Below are 15,909 nucleotides of genomic sequence, written 5' to 3'. Positions count from 1 at the left end.
CTGCATGCTCCTCCTCATCTGTATCAAACTGGAAATCTGCATAATTCACACTTACTTGAGTGTTGACTTGCTGCAATGCATTATTTTCATGCTCTGCATCTGCCTTCTCTGGCTCAACAAGCTGGCATGCTGGAGGAATTGTTTTTATTGGCATATAGTTCACACTTTCTTGTGTACCAAGAACATATGATGAGCCACCATAATGATCTGTTGTTTTGTGCACAACACCTGACTCATTAATAGCAAAAACAACAGGTTGGTCCACTGTCAAATCTACAACTGTTTCAGCTGGGTCCACTTCTTCAGGTTCTACTGGTGCTTGCTTCCTATATAACTTCCCCTCTTTAACATACAAACACAATGTCTGACTGGTTTTAAATTGATTTATCATATCATCCACTTCAGTGTTGGTTGTGATGACAGATATCCCTTGCATCCCTATGCCATCCTTCCTCAGGTAGCAAATACTGTCATCACTTCCATATCCATTTCTGACCATCACATTAAGCAAACTGCCATAAATGATGTCTCTCTCATACATCTTCACAAGGGCATACTTTCTGGCAGCATCTTTAGAAGGAAACTTAAAATATAATGACCATGGCTCCTCAGGCCTACACAATACAAAACAAAATAACAACATTTTCAGTACAGTTAAAAAATTCAGTACAAACAACACTAAATAACAGCAATATTCAGTACAAACAACACTGAGTAACAGCAATATTCAGTACAAAAACACTGAATAACAGCAATATTCAGTACAAAAACACTGAATAACAGCAATATTCAGTACAAACAACTCTGAACACTGAATAACAGCAGCTCCTCATTCATTAAGATCTATGCATGAGGATAATAAAATACAATTAAGATCTATGTATAATATTCAGATAATAAATGTAGTTCCTCATTCAGTAGCACAATAAAAACTGTTACATATTCAGCACAATATTGCTGCAATCAACTAGGCCTAACCCTAGGTACAGCTAGAACTGACACTAGGTATCCTAACCAACCAGTACTGCTAGACCCTAACCCTAGGTATTTTGCACTAAGATTTACCTGGATTCAGATGGATGCAAGGGGGGTACTTCCTCCCCGAACGAATCAGCCGCCGCCGCCTTCTCGGCCTCCGCAATTGCCTTCTCTGCCTCCTCCGCATATTGGGACGGCAGCGGCAGGACAGCTTTACCCCAAGCCGTCGCCGTCGAGTCCGAATCACCATTGGGGTTGGGGACCCACTTGCCATCGGGGTCGCATTGCGGGCAGCGGCCACTGTTAGAACGGCCATCGCCGCCAGAGCCGTCGACTCCTTCTCCGCCATCGCCGCCGCCGGAGCTGGTCGCCATGAGTGGAGCTGGAGGAACGCGCGGGAGGAAACTGAATCGGGGATTGGACAGGGAAACGGCGGGTGCGTGACCTAATAAGCGGGCGCGGAAACGGCCGTCCCCCTCCGTCTAATGGCGTCCGTCAGCCCGCGCCACGTCGGCCCGACAGGTGGGTCCCACCTGTCGGTTTCGCTGTTTTCGCGGCCAAATCGGTCCGTCGGTGCTCCGCGTTACCGATTAGGCCCAGAGTTGGTGGTTTTTTGTGACTTGGCTCAAATCTGGTACTGAGCTGTTTACCCTAGCCCCAAGTGTGGTGGTTTTGGGTAAATAACTCCACTCTGGCATTGCTCATGAGCTCTCCTCTCGCTGTCTGCATCGCGAGCCTTGCCTCAGGCTAGTAGCATTTGAATCTACGGACACTGGCCGACGTTTTCTTGCTTGCGCTGAGGAGAAGGTATGTTGGTTAGTACTGTATTTAGTTAACCTTAGTTAGTTTTTGCTCCATTGAAATGCCAGAAGGAAATTTTGCTCTGCTTATTAGTGTGAACAATTGTCATTGCCCACAGTTGGATTTAATTATGCTCTTACAGTAGTAAATTATGCTACGCTAGTGTAATTTGCTCCAAATAATTAAGTAATGTACAACATTGTTAGTGCCAGTAGGAAATTATGCTATGGTAGTGTAATTTGCTCAAATAATTAAGTAGTGCCAGTAGGAAATTATGCTTTTGTACTTACTAATGACAACATATATTTATTTTATATGCTGTTAAAAGTGACAAAAATTTCTTATTGACAACACATATTAATTTGATAGGCTTTCTTAATTGTTTGTGCATTCAAATGAACACAATTTGATAGGCTTTCTTATTGACAACACATATTAATTTGATAGGCTCTCTTGTGTAGTATGATTGACAATATTTTTTTCTTCTGAATTATAGGCTGAACTAAAGTGCAACTATCTAGAGTGGATAGACCCTGAGTGGTCAGTGGCTATGCAGTTCTGCCTAACTAAATTGTGGGGCATGTATGACAAAGAAATCAATGACAGGGTGAGAGACAATGTTCAGCTTGGTGATCAGAATTACAAATTAGTTGGAGAAAAGAGGAAGATGGAAGAAGAGTTGAGATTTTTCAAACTTGATTTTGCAAAAATGGTGGCTGACAAGGAGGATGCTATTACTGAGCTGGGCAATACTAGGTTGGCTCTCAATGATCTGAAAGAGGAGATGAAGAAGAAGAAGCTGGCAGACCATGGTTGCACAAACGTACATCAGTTACTCAGGGCAAAGGCAGAGAAGGAGAGGGACAAGCTTGTGGTAGAGAGAGACCAAGTGCTCACAGAGAGAGACCAACTAAAGGAAGAGAAGAAAAAGCTAGAGTACATCATCTCTGATTTGCTGAAACAGAAGCATGGCTACAAGGACAAGATCAAGAAGTTGAAGGAGATCTGTGATGAATTTTAATTATGTAATGTGGCATTGTACTGGTGTAGTTGTGCTCTGTTGCACTGAATAATCAGCCCTACTAGAAGTGCACTGTACTGTTGTAATGGTTAAATTTGTACTGAATTATGCAAGTCTAGAATTTGAACTTATGGCATGAATTTGAACTTAATTTGTAGTGCTATATCTTGTATCATATTGAGTACTCTATTATATTTACTTCACTCCAGGTGAAACTGGTGTGATAGTTTGATTATTGTGCACAGAAAAATTTGAAATACTAGTAACTTATGGCATGAGTATACCAGGAACTTTCTGGCATTATTATTATGCACATAATGTGATTATCAGGGAGTGCAAACAACATAGCAGTACAGAGTAAATGTAGCAGTGCAAGCACATAATTATAGATAGGTACATGATGATTGAAGCAAGCCAACATAGCAGTACACAAGAATAATAGATAGCAGTTCCTCATAGCATAAAACCAAGATCCATACATAGGTTTAGCATAGCATTACACAACAGTAGTTCATAGTGGCACACATAGGTTCAACACAGCATTACATAAGTTCAAATTTAGTCTTGGCATAGATAAATTGCTCTAGTGCCTGATGGAGCACACATGCACTTGGATACATAGTCAAACAAGAACTCTCAATAGTTCCCACTGGCATAGAAGTACCCCTCCATCCTTTTGCTCATGTATCTTGCCCTTTTAGGCCTATTTCCTGTTGGCTGGCTAGTTGAAGCTTCTGCAGTAGTTCTTGGAGGATTGAAGCTTCTTGCACCTATTTTTGCACCTCTCCTTGCAGAAGCAGTACCAGTACCAGAAGGAGAGGAATTTGCAGCTCTAGCAGATGAACCAGCAGCTCTAGCAGATGTAGCAGCAGCTCTAGCAGATTTGCCCTTTGAAGCACCAGCAGCAGATCCCCTTGAAGCAGATGTAGAGCTTGCACCCCTAGGAGTTGTTCTACCAGATGTTGAGCTTCCACCTTGCTGCCATGCAGGGACTGTCCTGTTTTCCTGCAATTATTTTTGTTGGATAAATTTCAGTGATACTTAATGAGTGATGAGACAGAGAAGGAAGTCAAAAAAACATACCATGTGCTTGTTCTTCCTGATTTGCAGATCTGGCCTCAATGGCTTTGCACAACTTGTGTATTTGTGGCCCTGCAACTTGCAATTACTACAAGTTATTGTAGCCATCCTTGATGTCTGCTTTGCTTGAGGAGGCTCAAATCTGCCTTTCTTCCTTTTCTCTTCTGCTGGTCCCTTCTTGTCTTCTTTGAACTGAGGTGGGTCAATGTCAGGAGTTGCAGTTTTCACCCAACAATCAGGACCGGGAACTGGGTAAATGATAGGCTTGTATGACTCCAAGTACATAGCCTTTTTGAAGAAAACATTTACATGGTCCTCTGGTAGTTGTTTAAACCTGTAGATGGCAGAACAAGCATGGTTGCAAGGAATTCCAGAGATGTCCCACTTCTTACAGCCACATGTTTTCAGATTAGTGTCAACAGAGTAGGTCTTATCCCCACTACTCACTTGGAAAAGACCTGGTCCAGCTATCAATGATTTGCAGTCCCTTGCATATCTCTTGTTCACCTCTAACCTCTCAACATAAGTTGGTGCAATTTCCCATCTTGAAACTAGTCCACCCTCTCTCTTTTGCTGATACCTTACCAGAAGTTTGTCCTTGATCCCATTGATCATGGTGACAATTGGCTTGTTACTTACATCAAGTATGTACTTATTAAAAACTTCACTTAAGTTATTGACAACCAGATCAGTTTTGCAGTTAGTATCCATTGCATGTCTTGACCAAGCTTTTGGAGGAATCCTTGACATCCACTCCCAAGCAGCCTTGCACTCAGCCTTCATGCTCTCCATTGCCAACTGAAAGTCATGTTCAGTGTAAGCATATGCAGCTGCATCCATGCATTTCTTCAAGTCTTCCCCTCTGAATCCTGCTCTCTGAAAGTTGGCATAAATGTGCCTCAAGCAGTACCTATGAGGGCAGTTGGGAAAGACTGTTGTGACTGCATTCAACAGACCCTGAAAAGGATTTTGAATTCGTTAACATGAAAGAAATTATGAAAAGAAATTATAATGATTTAATTGTATTGATTTAATTCAATTTAATTGGTGTAGTAATATTATATTGATTTAATTCAATTTAATTGGTGTAGTAATATTATATTGATTTAATTCAATTTAATTTTTCTAGTAATATTATACTGATTTAATTCAATTTAATTGTTGTAGTTGGGCTCAAATTAAGGTTGGTTAGGCTATGGTGGCCCTTTTGGGTCACCCTAGGCTATCTTGACCAAAGTGTCGGCAAGTTGCGGTACCACTCGACAAGTGGCAACTAGGGTAGGTGGGCTCAAATCAAGGTTGGTTAGGCTATGGTGGCCCTTTTGGGCCACCCTAGGCTATCTTGACCAAAGTGTCGGCAAGTTGCGGTACCACTCGACAAGTGGCAACTAGGGTAGGTGGGCTCAAATCAAGGTTGGTTAGGCTATGGTGGCCCTTTTGGGCCACCCTAGGCTATCTTGACCAAAGTGTCGGCAAGTTGCGGTACCACTCGACAAGTGGCAACTAGGGTAGGTGGGCTCAAATCAAGATTGGTTAGGCTATGGTGGCCCTTTTGGGCCACCCTAGGCTATCTTGACCAAAGTGTCGGCAAGTTGCGGTACCACTCGACAAGTGGCAACTAGGATAGGTGGGCTCAAATTAAGGTTGGTTAGGCTATGGTGGCCCTTTTGGGTCACCCTAGGCTATCTTGACCAAAGTGTCGGCAAGTTGCGGTACCACTCGACAAGTGGCAACTAGGGTAGGTGGGCTCAAATCAAGGCTGGTTAGGCTATGGTGGCCCTTTTGGGTCACCCTAGGCTATCTTGACCAAAGTGTCGGCAAGTTGCGGTACCACTCGACAAGTGGCAACTAGGGTAGGTGGGCTCAAATTAAGGTTGGTTAGGCTATGGTGGCCCTTTTGGGTCACCCTAGGCTATCTTGACCAAAGTGTCGGCAAGTTGCGATACCACTCGACAAGTGGCAACTAGGGTGGGTGGGCTCAAATCAAGGCTGGTTAGGCTATGGTGGCCCTTTTGGGTCACCCTAGGCTATCTTGACCAAAGTGTCGGCAAGTTGCGGTAACACTCGACAAGTGGCAACTAGGGTAGGTGGGCTCAAATTAAGGTTGGTTAGGCTATGGTGGCCCTTTTGGGTCACCCTAGGCTATCTTGACCAAAGTGTCGGCAAGTTGCGGTACCACTCGACAAGTGGAAACTAGGGTAGGTGGGCTCAAATCAAGGCTAGTTAGGCTATGGTGGCCCTTTTGGGTCACCCTAGGCTATCTTGACCAAAGTGTCGGCAAGTTGCGGTACCACTCGACAAGTGGCAACTAGGGTAGGTGGGCTCAAATCAAGGTTGGTTAGGCTATGGTGGCCCTTTTGGGCCACCCTAGGCTATCTTGACCAAAGTGTCGGCAAGTTGCTGTACCACTCGACAAGTGGCAACTAGGGTAGGTGGGCTCAAATCAAGGCTGGTTAGGCTATGGTGGCCCTTTTGGGTCACCCTAGGCTATCTTGACCAAAGTGTCGGCAAGTTGCGGTACCACTCGACAAGTGGCAACTAGGGTAGGTGGGCTCAAATCAAGGTTTGTTAGGCTATGGTGGCCCTTTTGGGCCACCCTAGGCTATCTTCACCAAAGTGTCGGCAAGTTGCGGTACCACTCGACAAGTGGAAACTAGGGTAGGTGGGCTCAAATTAAGGTTGGTTAGGAACTAATTAGACTAAATGCAAAACAACATAATGAACTAATTATACTAAGTGCTGAACTAATTAGACTAAATGCAAAACAACATAATGAACTAATTATACTAAGTGCTGAACTAATGTAGATGAACTCACCTTCTGTCTATCAGACATGAATGTGTACTTCCCAAATTTTCCCTCTTCAGTCCCTCCTAGGGCATACTTCAGTTGAGTCAAAAACCAGGACCAATTTGGTGTGTCTTCAACTCCAACCACTCCAAATGCTATGGGATACATATTGTTGTTTGCATCCCTTCCAGTAGCAGCTAGTATTTGTGCCCCACTAGTTAACTTAATGAAACAACCATCTAGGCTATGAATGGCCTGCATCCATTCAAAAATCCCTCAACACATGCATTCAAACAGAAAAAAAAGACCATGAAACCTTGGTCCTGCAGTTGGGTTTTCTCTTGTTTTTCCACTCACAGTACTGACAATGCATCTTGATCAAGGATTTGTAGCTTTCACAGTCTCCAAAAAATCTCTCAGCCTCTTGTATTGCCTCTTGTGATCTCCAAGCACAATGTCCTTTTCTTTCCTCTTTGCTCTCCATGCCATCATCTTGGGCACCTCAACATCAAACTGCCTCTTAACCTTGTCAACTATAGCAGGTACAGCAGTGTTGGGGTCTGATCTGATAGTTTCAAGCATTTTGTTGCCAAGCCACTTTGAGCTAATCCTTGTCTTCTCAGATTGGGTGGGACATGTGTGCTCCAATATCATCTTCTTAATGCAAAAAGTGGGCTCATTAGTGATCTTTGCTGCAACCATGTGGAACTGACAGCCCTCTCCATCACAACACACTATTACCCTATCACTGCAGTTTCTATGATATTTGTATCTTCTAAGTTGCTTCACATGCAAATTCACAAGAGCCTCTCTAAATTGGTACACATCTCTGAAACAAAGCCTAAGCTGGAATTGCTGCTCTGGATGCAGCCTGCCCTCATCATACCAGACTCTGGGTGGTCTTTTCTTAGCTCTGCTCCTTCTACCAGATGGGATTATAAAGGACATTGGTTCATTGCCATCATCATCAGCTTCAAAGCCTGTATCATCCTCTTCTAAAGATGGATACCAGTCCTCATTCATGCTTCTGTTAGCACTAGAGTGGGACCTACTAGTAGGCCCAGGCCTCTTTATCTTCTTCTCAACAGGCTCAGGAACTGCTATCTCTCTATAGTCATCATCCTCTTCCTCCAAGTCTATGTCATATAAATCTTCAGGGTCTGTGTCCCCTTCACAGTGTGTACTGCTCATGTATTGAACTCTCTTCCTCTTAATGTCAGCAATTGTGTCTTTCAGATCACTGTCCACTTTCCTCCTCTGTTCTTCTTCTCTAACTACATTATCTTCTTCTTCATAGTCCATGGAATCTGAATCTGCATCTAGGATGTCCAGATCAGCTACAAAGTCTTCATCAAATATTGAGTCATCATCATCTTCATCAAATGGGTCCTCAGTTGCTGCATGCTCCTCCTCATCTGTATCAAACTGGAAATCTGCATAATTCACACTTACTTGAGTGTTGACTTGCTGCAATGCATTATTTTCATGCTCTGCATCTGCCTTCTCTGGCTCAACAAGCTGGCATGCTGGAGGAATTGTTTTTATTGGCATATAGTTCACACTTTCTTGTGTACCAAGAACATATGATGAGCCACCATAATGATCTGTTGTTTTGTGCACAACACCTGACTCATTAACAGCAAAAACAACAGGTTGGTCCACTGTCAAAGCTACAACTGTTTCAGCTGGGTCCAGTTCTTCAAGTTCTACTGGTGCTTGCTTCCTATATTACTTCCCCTCTTTAACATACAAACACAATGTCTGACTGGTTTTAAATTGATTTATCATATCATCCACTTCAGTGTTGTTTGTGATGACAGATATCCCTTGCATCCCTATGCCATCCTTCCTCAGGTAGCAAATACTGTCATCACTTCCATATCCATTTCTGACCATCACATTAAGCAAACTGCCATAAGTGATGTCTCTCTCATACATCTTCACAAGGGCATACTTTCTGGCAGCATCTTTAGAAGGAAACTTAAAATATAATGACCATAGCTCCTCAGGCCTACACAATACAAAACAAAATAACAACATTTTCAGTACAGTTAAAAAATTCAGTACAAACAACACTAAATAACAGCAATATTCAGTACAAACAACACTGAATAACAGTAATATTCAGTACAAAAACACTGAACAACATTTTCAGTACAGTTAAAAAATTCAGTACAAACAACACTAAATAACAGCAATATTCAGTACAAAAACACTGAATAACAGCAATATTCAGTACAAAAACACTGAATAAGAGCAATATTCACTACAAACAACTCTGAACACTGAAACAGCAGTTCCTCATTCACTAAGATCTATGTATGGGGATAATAAAATACAATTAAGATCTATGTATAATATTCTGATAATAAATGCAGTTCCTCATTCAGTAGCACAATAAAAACTATTACATATTCAGCACAATATTGCTGCAATCAACTAGGCCTAACCCTAGGTACAGCTAGAACTGACACTAGGTATCCTAACCAACCAGTACTGCTAGACCCCAACCCTAGGTATTTTGTACTAAGATTTACCTGGATTCAGATGGATGCAAGGGGGGTACTTCCTCCCCGAACGAATCAGCCGCCGCCGCCTTCTCGGCCTCCGCAACTGCCTTCTCTGCCTCCTCCACATATTGGGACGGCAGCGGCAGGACAGCTTTACCCCAAGCCGCCGCCGTCGAGTCCGAATCGCCATTGGGGTTGGGGACCCACTTGCCATCGGGGTCGCATTGCGGGCGGCGGCCACTGTTAGAACGGCCATCGCCGCCGGAGCCGTCGACTCCTTCTCCGCCATCGCCGCCGCCGGAGCTGGTCGCCATGAGTGGAGCTGGAGGAACGCGCGGGAGGAAACTGAATCGGGGATTGGACAGGGAAACGACGGGTGCGTGACCTAATAAGCGGGCGCGGAAACGGCCGTCCCCCTCCGTCTAACGGCGTCCGTCAGCCCGCGCCACGTCGGCCCGACAGGTGGGTCCCACCTGTCGGTTTCGCTGTTTTCGCGGCCAAATCGGCCCGTCAGTGCTCCGCATTACCGATTAGGCCCAGAGTTGGTGGTTTTTTGTGACTTGGCTCAAATCTGGTACTGAGCTGTTACCCTAACCCCAAATGTGGTGGTTTTGGGTAAATAACTCCATTCATAGGTAGAGTCGGAATCTCTCTCTCTCTCTCTCTCTATAAGTTGGATTCGAGAGGATAGGCAAATCATCAGCATACCGGTTATTTAGAACAATATGAAAACAATGTACAATATCTAATATCAATAGTATGGTTTCTGAAATTTATTCAGAAAAGTCATTACAAACGTTGAGGATATTGCGCACACAAGCTCACGCATGACGCATTTGCATGGGCCACCATGACAGTGAAAGAAAGTTCTAAAACATATGTCATGAAAGCTAAATCAATTATACAAAATTATGCAAAGATAGTAATCCTGCTTCAGCTACAAGTACAACTATCTCACTTTCAAAGGAGGCAGAACATTGGCAATGTTGTTGCCAATGCCGGGCAACTCTGTCTTGTCAAAGCTGCTGATGGCTCGCTTCCGCTAGCGGGGCCTCATCATCTCCAAGTGCACCGTCTAGGATGCTAAACAGCGGATCCCCCCAGAAGCCGTCATCGACTCCAATGGGCTCCTGTTGGTACTCCTCAGTAACAAGTGGCATGTTGAAGGCAACGAACCTGGCTGAGTCTCCACCGTTGTTGTGAGCTGTGGTGGGCGTCAGCTCCACGTTAGTCATATCCTCCAGCTCCAAGATGTTGTTCAAATTCCAGTCTTGGTCACTTCCGTTCGCTATCGGATCGTCCTCAGCTGGAAACGTCGCACCCTCGGTATCCTCCAATGCACTGTTAGTGTCCACCCTTTCCCGACGAACGCCCGGTGGAGCCTCCGTGTGCTCATCATCATCCGCCTTTCTCTTGACGCTGGAGCCAGATGTGTCCACTGGGAGCTCATTCTCTACTCCCTCGGCGACGACATCCTCTGTATCAGTCAGCTCCTGGAATGGAGATACCAATGTAAATGATTAGCCGATGGGCAGCTAAAGCAACATACGAACAGACTTCCATAGTATCAGGCAGTTTATATCATCTAAAAGATTATCAGGGGAATATTCAGGCGTACGTTCCCTGATTATATTAATTACTAGCTACCCTGTGTACAAGTTAAGTAGGCATTAACATGAACAATGTCTAGTGCCAGACCGAGACGGCATAGGGGAATATTCAGGCGTACGTTCTCTTTAGTTATTACAATGCCGTGTGACAAAGGGCAAAACATAAACAATGTCTAGTGCCAGAAAGATGTAAACATTATCCGAACATGATTAGGACTTCTCAACAGTGTGGATACTAGGTATGAAGTTAGGCGGGATGTTTTGTTTTCTTTTTTCTTTTTTGGGAATTTCTGGTTGTACTCCAAAACCATTGTACCCTCTATCCTGGCCATACATTAATTTTTTTGCTTTCTTCCTAATAAAAGAACATTTGAACTTGAAACTTTGCAAATCGACATTGCACAAGTACTACCATGTGCAGAAATGGTTCGGATCTTTTGGCGCAACAGAAATTTTTAGGAGGGTTACAAATCATTCTAATTTGAATTTTGACAAATTTATGTTTCACAAAAAAAATTGAAAATATTTTATATAAAGGTGGCACTTGTGTATAGTTGACCTACAAAGTTTCAAGGTCAAATGTTCTCTTGTTTGGAAGTAACAAGAAACAAGAAATTTCTGTACAAGGATAGCACGAATCTTGGCGCAAACTGAATGGTCTAGATAGAGGGTAGACTAGAATAGTGGTAAAACAAATCCACACTATCTTTTTTGCAGGGAAGGTTCGGCAGAAAGTTGAAAATAACCAATAGTTTTAAGGTGTAAGCTTCGCCTCTGAAATAGCAAATGTCGTTTTAATTAATTACTCATGAGAATGTTTACTAGACAAAACCAAAGTTTTAATGAACTACCCATGAGGTGTTTACTGGACTACACAATCTACAATAATTTGATTACAATTTTACCCATTTCCCTTGATTTACAGATTTTAAATTCACAATCCATTATATTGACAAGAAAATGGATAGTCACCATTTAAAGATATATTAGAAGCAAATTACTTAGTTTGAGCTAGAATGAATACTAGATTCTAAATTAGTAATAATCTATCTACTAGTACATCTCCATAAATTAAATATACAAAAAACATATAAGCAACCAAAACTATCAACTCTATTCCTATATATAACCTCATCAGTTTTCTATGGTACTTCGTTTTCTTAAACCATGCAGATGAGTTGCATGTGAATATATAGATAAAAAAGAAGGTTCCAACCCCGCAAAAAGGGCTCCAACGACCAGTACAACCACGAACCAAAAACATCAACAAACGAAAAGACTAACTAACATGGAACCAAAGAAAGAAGAGACGCCAAAAGCCCGGGCAAAGCAAGAACGATAACAAGAAAAGCAAAGTCATCCAAGCTTGGTTGGAAGGCTGAATCTCAGTAAATCTATATAAATTTTTTTCCTCTTAACTACACTACCTTTCAGAGGTCCATTAACTTACAAGAATTTTTGCCCAGAGATCTAGACATGCTTAGAGAGAAAATGCTAGGAAAAAATGCTTAGCCAACAAACTGTTAAAAGTATGTATCATATACCTATTGAAACTTTTTCCTATGATAAAAAACTAAATTTATCATAAAAGGGTATAGAATGTAGAGAACAAATGTTAGGAAAAAATTCTTAGCCAACCAACTATTAAAAGTATGTATCATATACCTGTTGGAACTTTTTCCTAGGTACATTTGAATATGTCGTAGATATTGTTGATGACATGTCTTCACCACAAAGAATAGTACCTTCTCGTTCATTAGCAGTCAGCTCTTCTATGATAGCATCGTGTTGGAGTTCTTCCAACTTACCCAATGAACCTGTTTAGTTCAAAAGTGACAAAGGAAATATTTATGTTACTTAGTCAAGATACTTTTCACGAAGTAGGCTAAGGAATGAGAGAGAAGTGCCGAATTATCCCATATATGTGCTTCAACAAAGTAAGATTATGAACAAAGGCTAAAATGCTAAAGAATGACTAATCACACATGTTGTGCATATTGTTACCATTAAGAATCCAATGCATAACATTCCATACACTAATGAACGATCAATGTTGGTTTTGTATGTTCTCTGTTTTATTGTCCACCAAGATATCAATAAAGTTTTTCTGCAGAGACATTCCAACAACATGAAAATATTGGTTTATGAAGCATCATGCATTGCTAAACAAATATACATGTTTGAATGGGTAGTTAGCATGTGGACATTCATTTCTTTCGCCTTAATGTGGGGTACATATAGGGGGTGGGGGGTTGACAAAATGATAGTGGAGTTAGTCATTTTTTGTCACCTTACCAAGGGGACGGGGTACACATAGGGGGCGATGGATGATGGCAAGTTCGTGCTGCGGCTAACGCTTCCATGTCTCGCTGGTGCCTTATTTTGGGTTCTTGAGGTATCAAGGTGAAGCGTGGCGGCGGGTGGCCGAGATCCTTTGTTGAGACTTCACACTAAAAAGATGGTGTGTCACAATTTGAAGGTGATACTCGCGGCCTTGGCCGAAAGTGATAGCTCATGGTGTATTGTCTTGGGTGTCCAAAGTTAGCATTGACATGCATTGGAGATGGAAGAGTGGGAATTCCTGATCGTCTCGAAGGTGGGCTTTCTATGGTGGTCTCTTCTCTCGCCATGCGATCACTGACTCAATCATGGCTATTTTCTCGGTGTGTGCATGGTTTCCAGCTCGTGGATATCACATCTAGACCATATGCGCTTACATGATTTTTGGTTGCTGCAACTCCTCGACGAGGATCAATGTTGCTCATTTTTTCTTTTTGTTTCTTCCTCTGCTTGGGCATGGGCTGGTCTTGGCTTTGCTATTTGCCAGCGTGATCTTTTGTGTATGTATGTTGGTCTTGGTTGTGTGCAACCTAGCTATGCAGCGGTCGGGTGTCTTCTCATTGTGTTTTATATCCCCTTGATGGTTCATGATGAGTTCATAAAGTGCACTTTGTCAAACAAAAAAACTAATGAACATAAACAGTGAAATGTAGCAACATCGTAAGTTGTTTGCATGACCCCGGAACACAACCCTCTCATGCACGATGACCTCCAACACACCATCCACTCTAAGCCTACACCATGGAACGCCAGGGGCGGAGCCAGTAGGGGGGGAGAGAGGGGGCCAGATCCTCCCTATGGGTCTGCCACCCCCATGGATTTTTAGTGCCCGAACATTAGCAAAGGTATAGGCATGTATTCATTCATCCAAATATTGCTGGCTGGCCCAAGACCAAAACAAATGGCATTGGTTTTCATGTAAGTGAATTGGACACACCAATCCAATCACCGATTACTGTAAGAAAACCAATCACCGATCGTTCGAAGACCATCTGTAATACACTCATCTACACTTGGCATTCATTTCCATTCCCTGCCCTCTAACCTAATGAAGCTCCAACCGATCTCTGGCCGCCGCCGCTGCCCAACTTAATCAAGTGTTGCCATCGGCCATCGTTGCCACACCAGGGCATAGACGCCCACAATATTTCGGAAGCGCGAAACCTCAGATGCTTTGTCAAGAAATGTTGACCAGCGATGATTGCCGTATCCTGCATGCCTGTGGTTTGCGGAAACAATGATCATCCGTTATCATGAGCAGATGGGATGAGGCGGGGCTAGATTTGATACTCTAGGTATGCATTCTTGCGATGCTAGTCACCTTTTTTCTAATACAACACTTATTGATTATATATGTTTAAGTATGTTTGTGTTGGTAGATATGAAGGTAATGTAAGTGTTGTTCCAAGCAGTGTTAGATTTTCCATTCAAAACTATATGAATGCAAGCTAATGCTGCTATTTAGTTATACACTGATTGGTCATCTTCATCTTAAATATGCATATGATAATGTTCCGTAGCAATGTACTTTATGCTGTATTTGGAGTAGTTCGATTACAAACTTCAGTTGTTCAACGCTAAAACCTATAGCTAGACCTGCCTCGATTGCGAGTGATATCTGGATATAAAGCACTTATGTAGTTTGTGAGACACAAGATATTTCTATCCTTCCCTGTTGTCTTGCCCCCTATGTCTAAATCCTTGCTCTGCCCCTGTGGAACATTGTCTAGTTAAGTTCTTCTAGACTTCTCAAGAGAGTAGAAATGCATGGATATAATTATATGGACAACCAATTTGTATTGTGAGGTCATTCTAGTGACATTGAACTATTATTGTGCTTTTTTGGAAAGGCCCAAGGATGGGGTACCTCCCAAACTTTTCGTATCAAGCCAGTTAGCAAACATTAGGATTTCAACAACAGGGGAAGGGCAGTGGTGGAGGTGAGATAGGAGGGGGGGGGGGAGTGTAACAAATAAATTTTACATGATGGGAAGAAGCTCTAAACTACTAACATTATTTCGTTAGGTGAAATGGCTAAACCAAGCAGATTGAAGCTTCTTTAGGTGATATCTGGATACAAATTTAGTAACCCAAAGGAGTTAGTACATTGTTCAATATCCCGTAGTAGCAAGTAGGAGTATGCCGCGAGTCCATGCATTCCAGATTTCTCCAGGCAAAGTGACAAACCCTAGCCCCAAGCATTAGGCCAACTCCACCACGCGACCCCATCCTGTCCGCGCGCGTTTGTTTGGGGTAAAACAGACGAACCAGACGGCCCAGCGCGCGGGCGCAAACGGACTTTTTTCCGTTTTGTGTCCGCTTTCGATCCACCCCCGGCCCAAGTTTGCGCCGCTTTTGGGGTGAAACGGACAGCGCGCGAACACGCGGGCTGTCTGCGCGTGTCCTCCCCTGGCCCGCCCGTCGGTGGCATAGGGGCGCCTTTTTCTATCCGCCCCCTTCGTCCCTCCGGCCGCACGCCCTCCATTCTTCTCCACCCTTCTCGACTCTTCCCTCGCTGCTGCCGCCACCGCCGCTGCTGCCATTGTAGCTGACGCGCGCTCGCCCCGCCCCTCCCCCTCGGCGCCCCCTAGCTACCCAACCACGGCCACCTATTTTGCGCACCCGTCGGTCGGATTTGGACCGGATCCGGTCGGTCTTGAGCTCGCCCGGCTGTGGGAGGCCGCGCCATGCCATGGACTGGCCGGACACTGGGCCGGAAGGCCGTGGCAGGGCCGCAAGGCCACATGCAGGCAGTGGCTCCTCTAGCCGCTCGGATCTA

General features: G+C 43.5%; 1 protein-coding gene across 1 annotated transcript; it reads right to left on the bottom strand.

Moving 5' to 3' along the window:
• Window positions 1-9,975: 9,975 nt before the first annotated feature.
• On the bottom strand, window positions 9,976-15,673 carry LOC147977184 (uncharacterized). The gene is made up of 3 exons (XM_087521092.1): window positions 15,502-15,673; window positions 12,456-12,607; window positions 9,976-10,673 (listed from the first exon to the last, which is right to left on the bottom strand). Exons 1-3 carry the CDS (start codon window positions 15,671-15,673, stop codon window positions 10,197-10,199), a joined length of 801 nt encoding a protein of 266 aa, XP_087377218.1. The 3' UTR covers window positions 9,976-10,196.
• Between the last annotated feature and the right edge of the window lie 236 nt (window positions 15,674-15,909).

This window comes from Triticum urartu, chromosome 4A (assembly GCF_056163025.1).
Source record: "Triticum urartu cultivar PI428250 chromosome 4A, HENAU_Tu73, whole genome shotgun sequence".
Classification (NCBI taxonomy): domain Eukaryota; kingdom Viridiplantae; phylum Streptophyta; class Magnoliopsida; order Poales; family Poaceae; genus Triticum; species Triticum urartu.
This window is presented reverse-complemented; position numbering and strand designations above follow the sequence as displayed.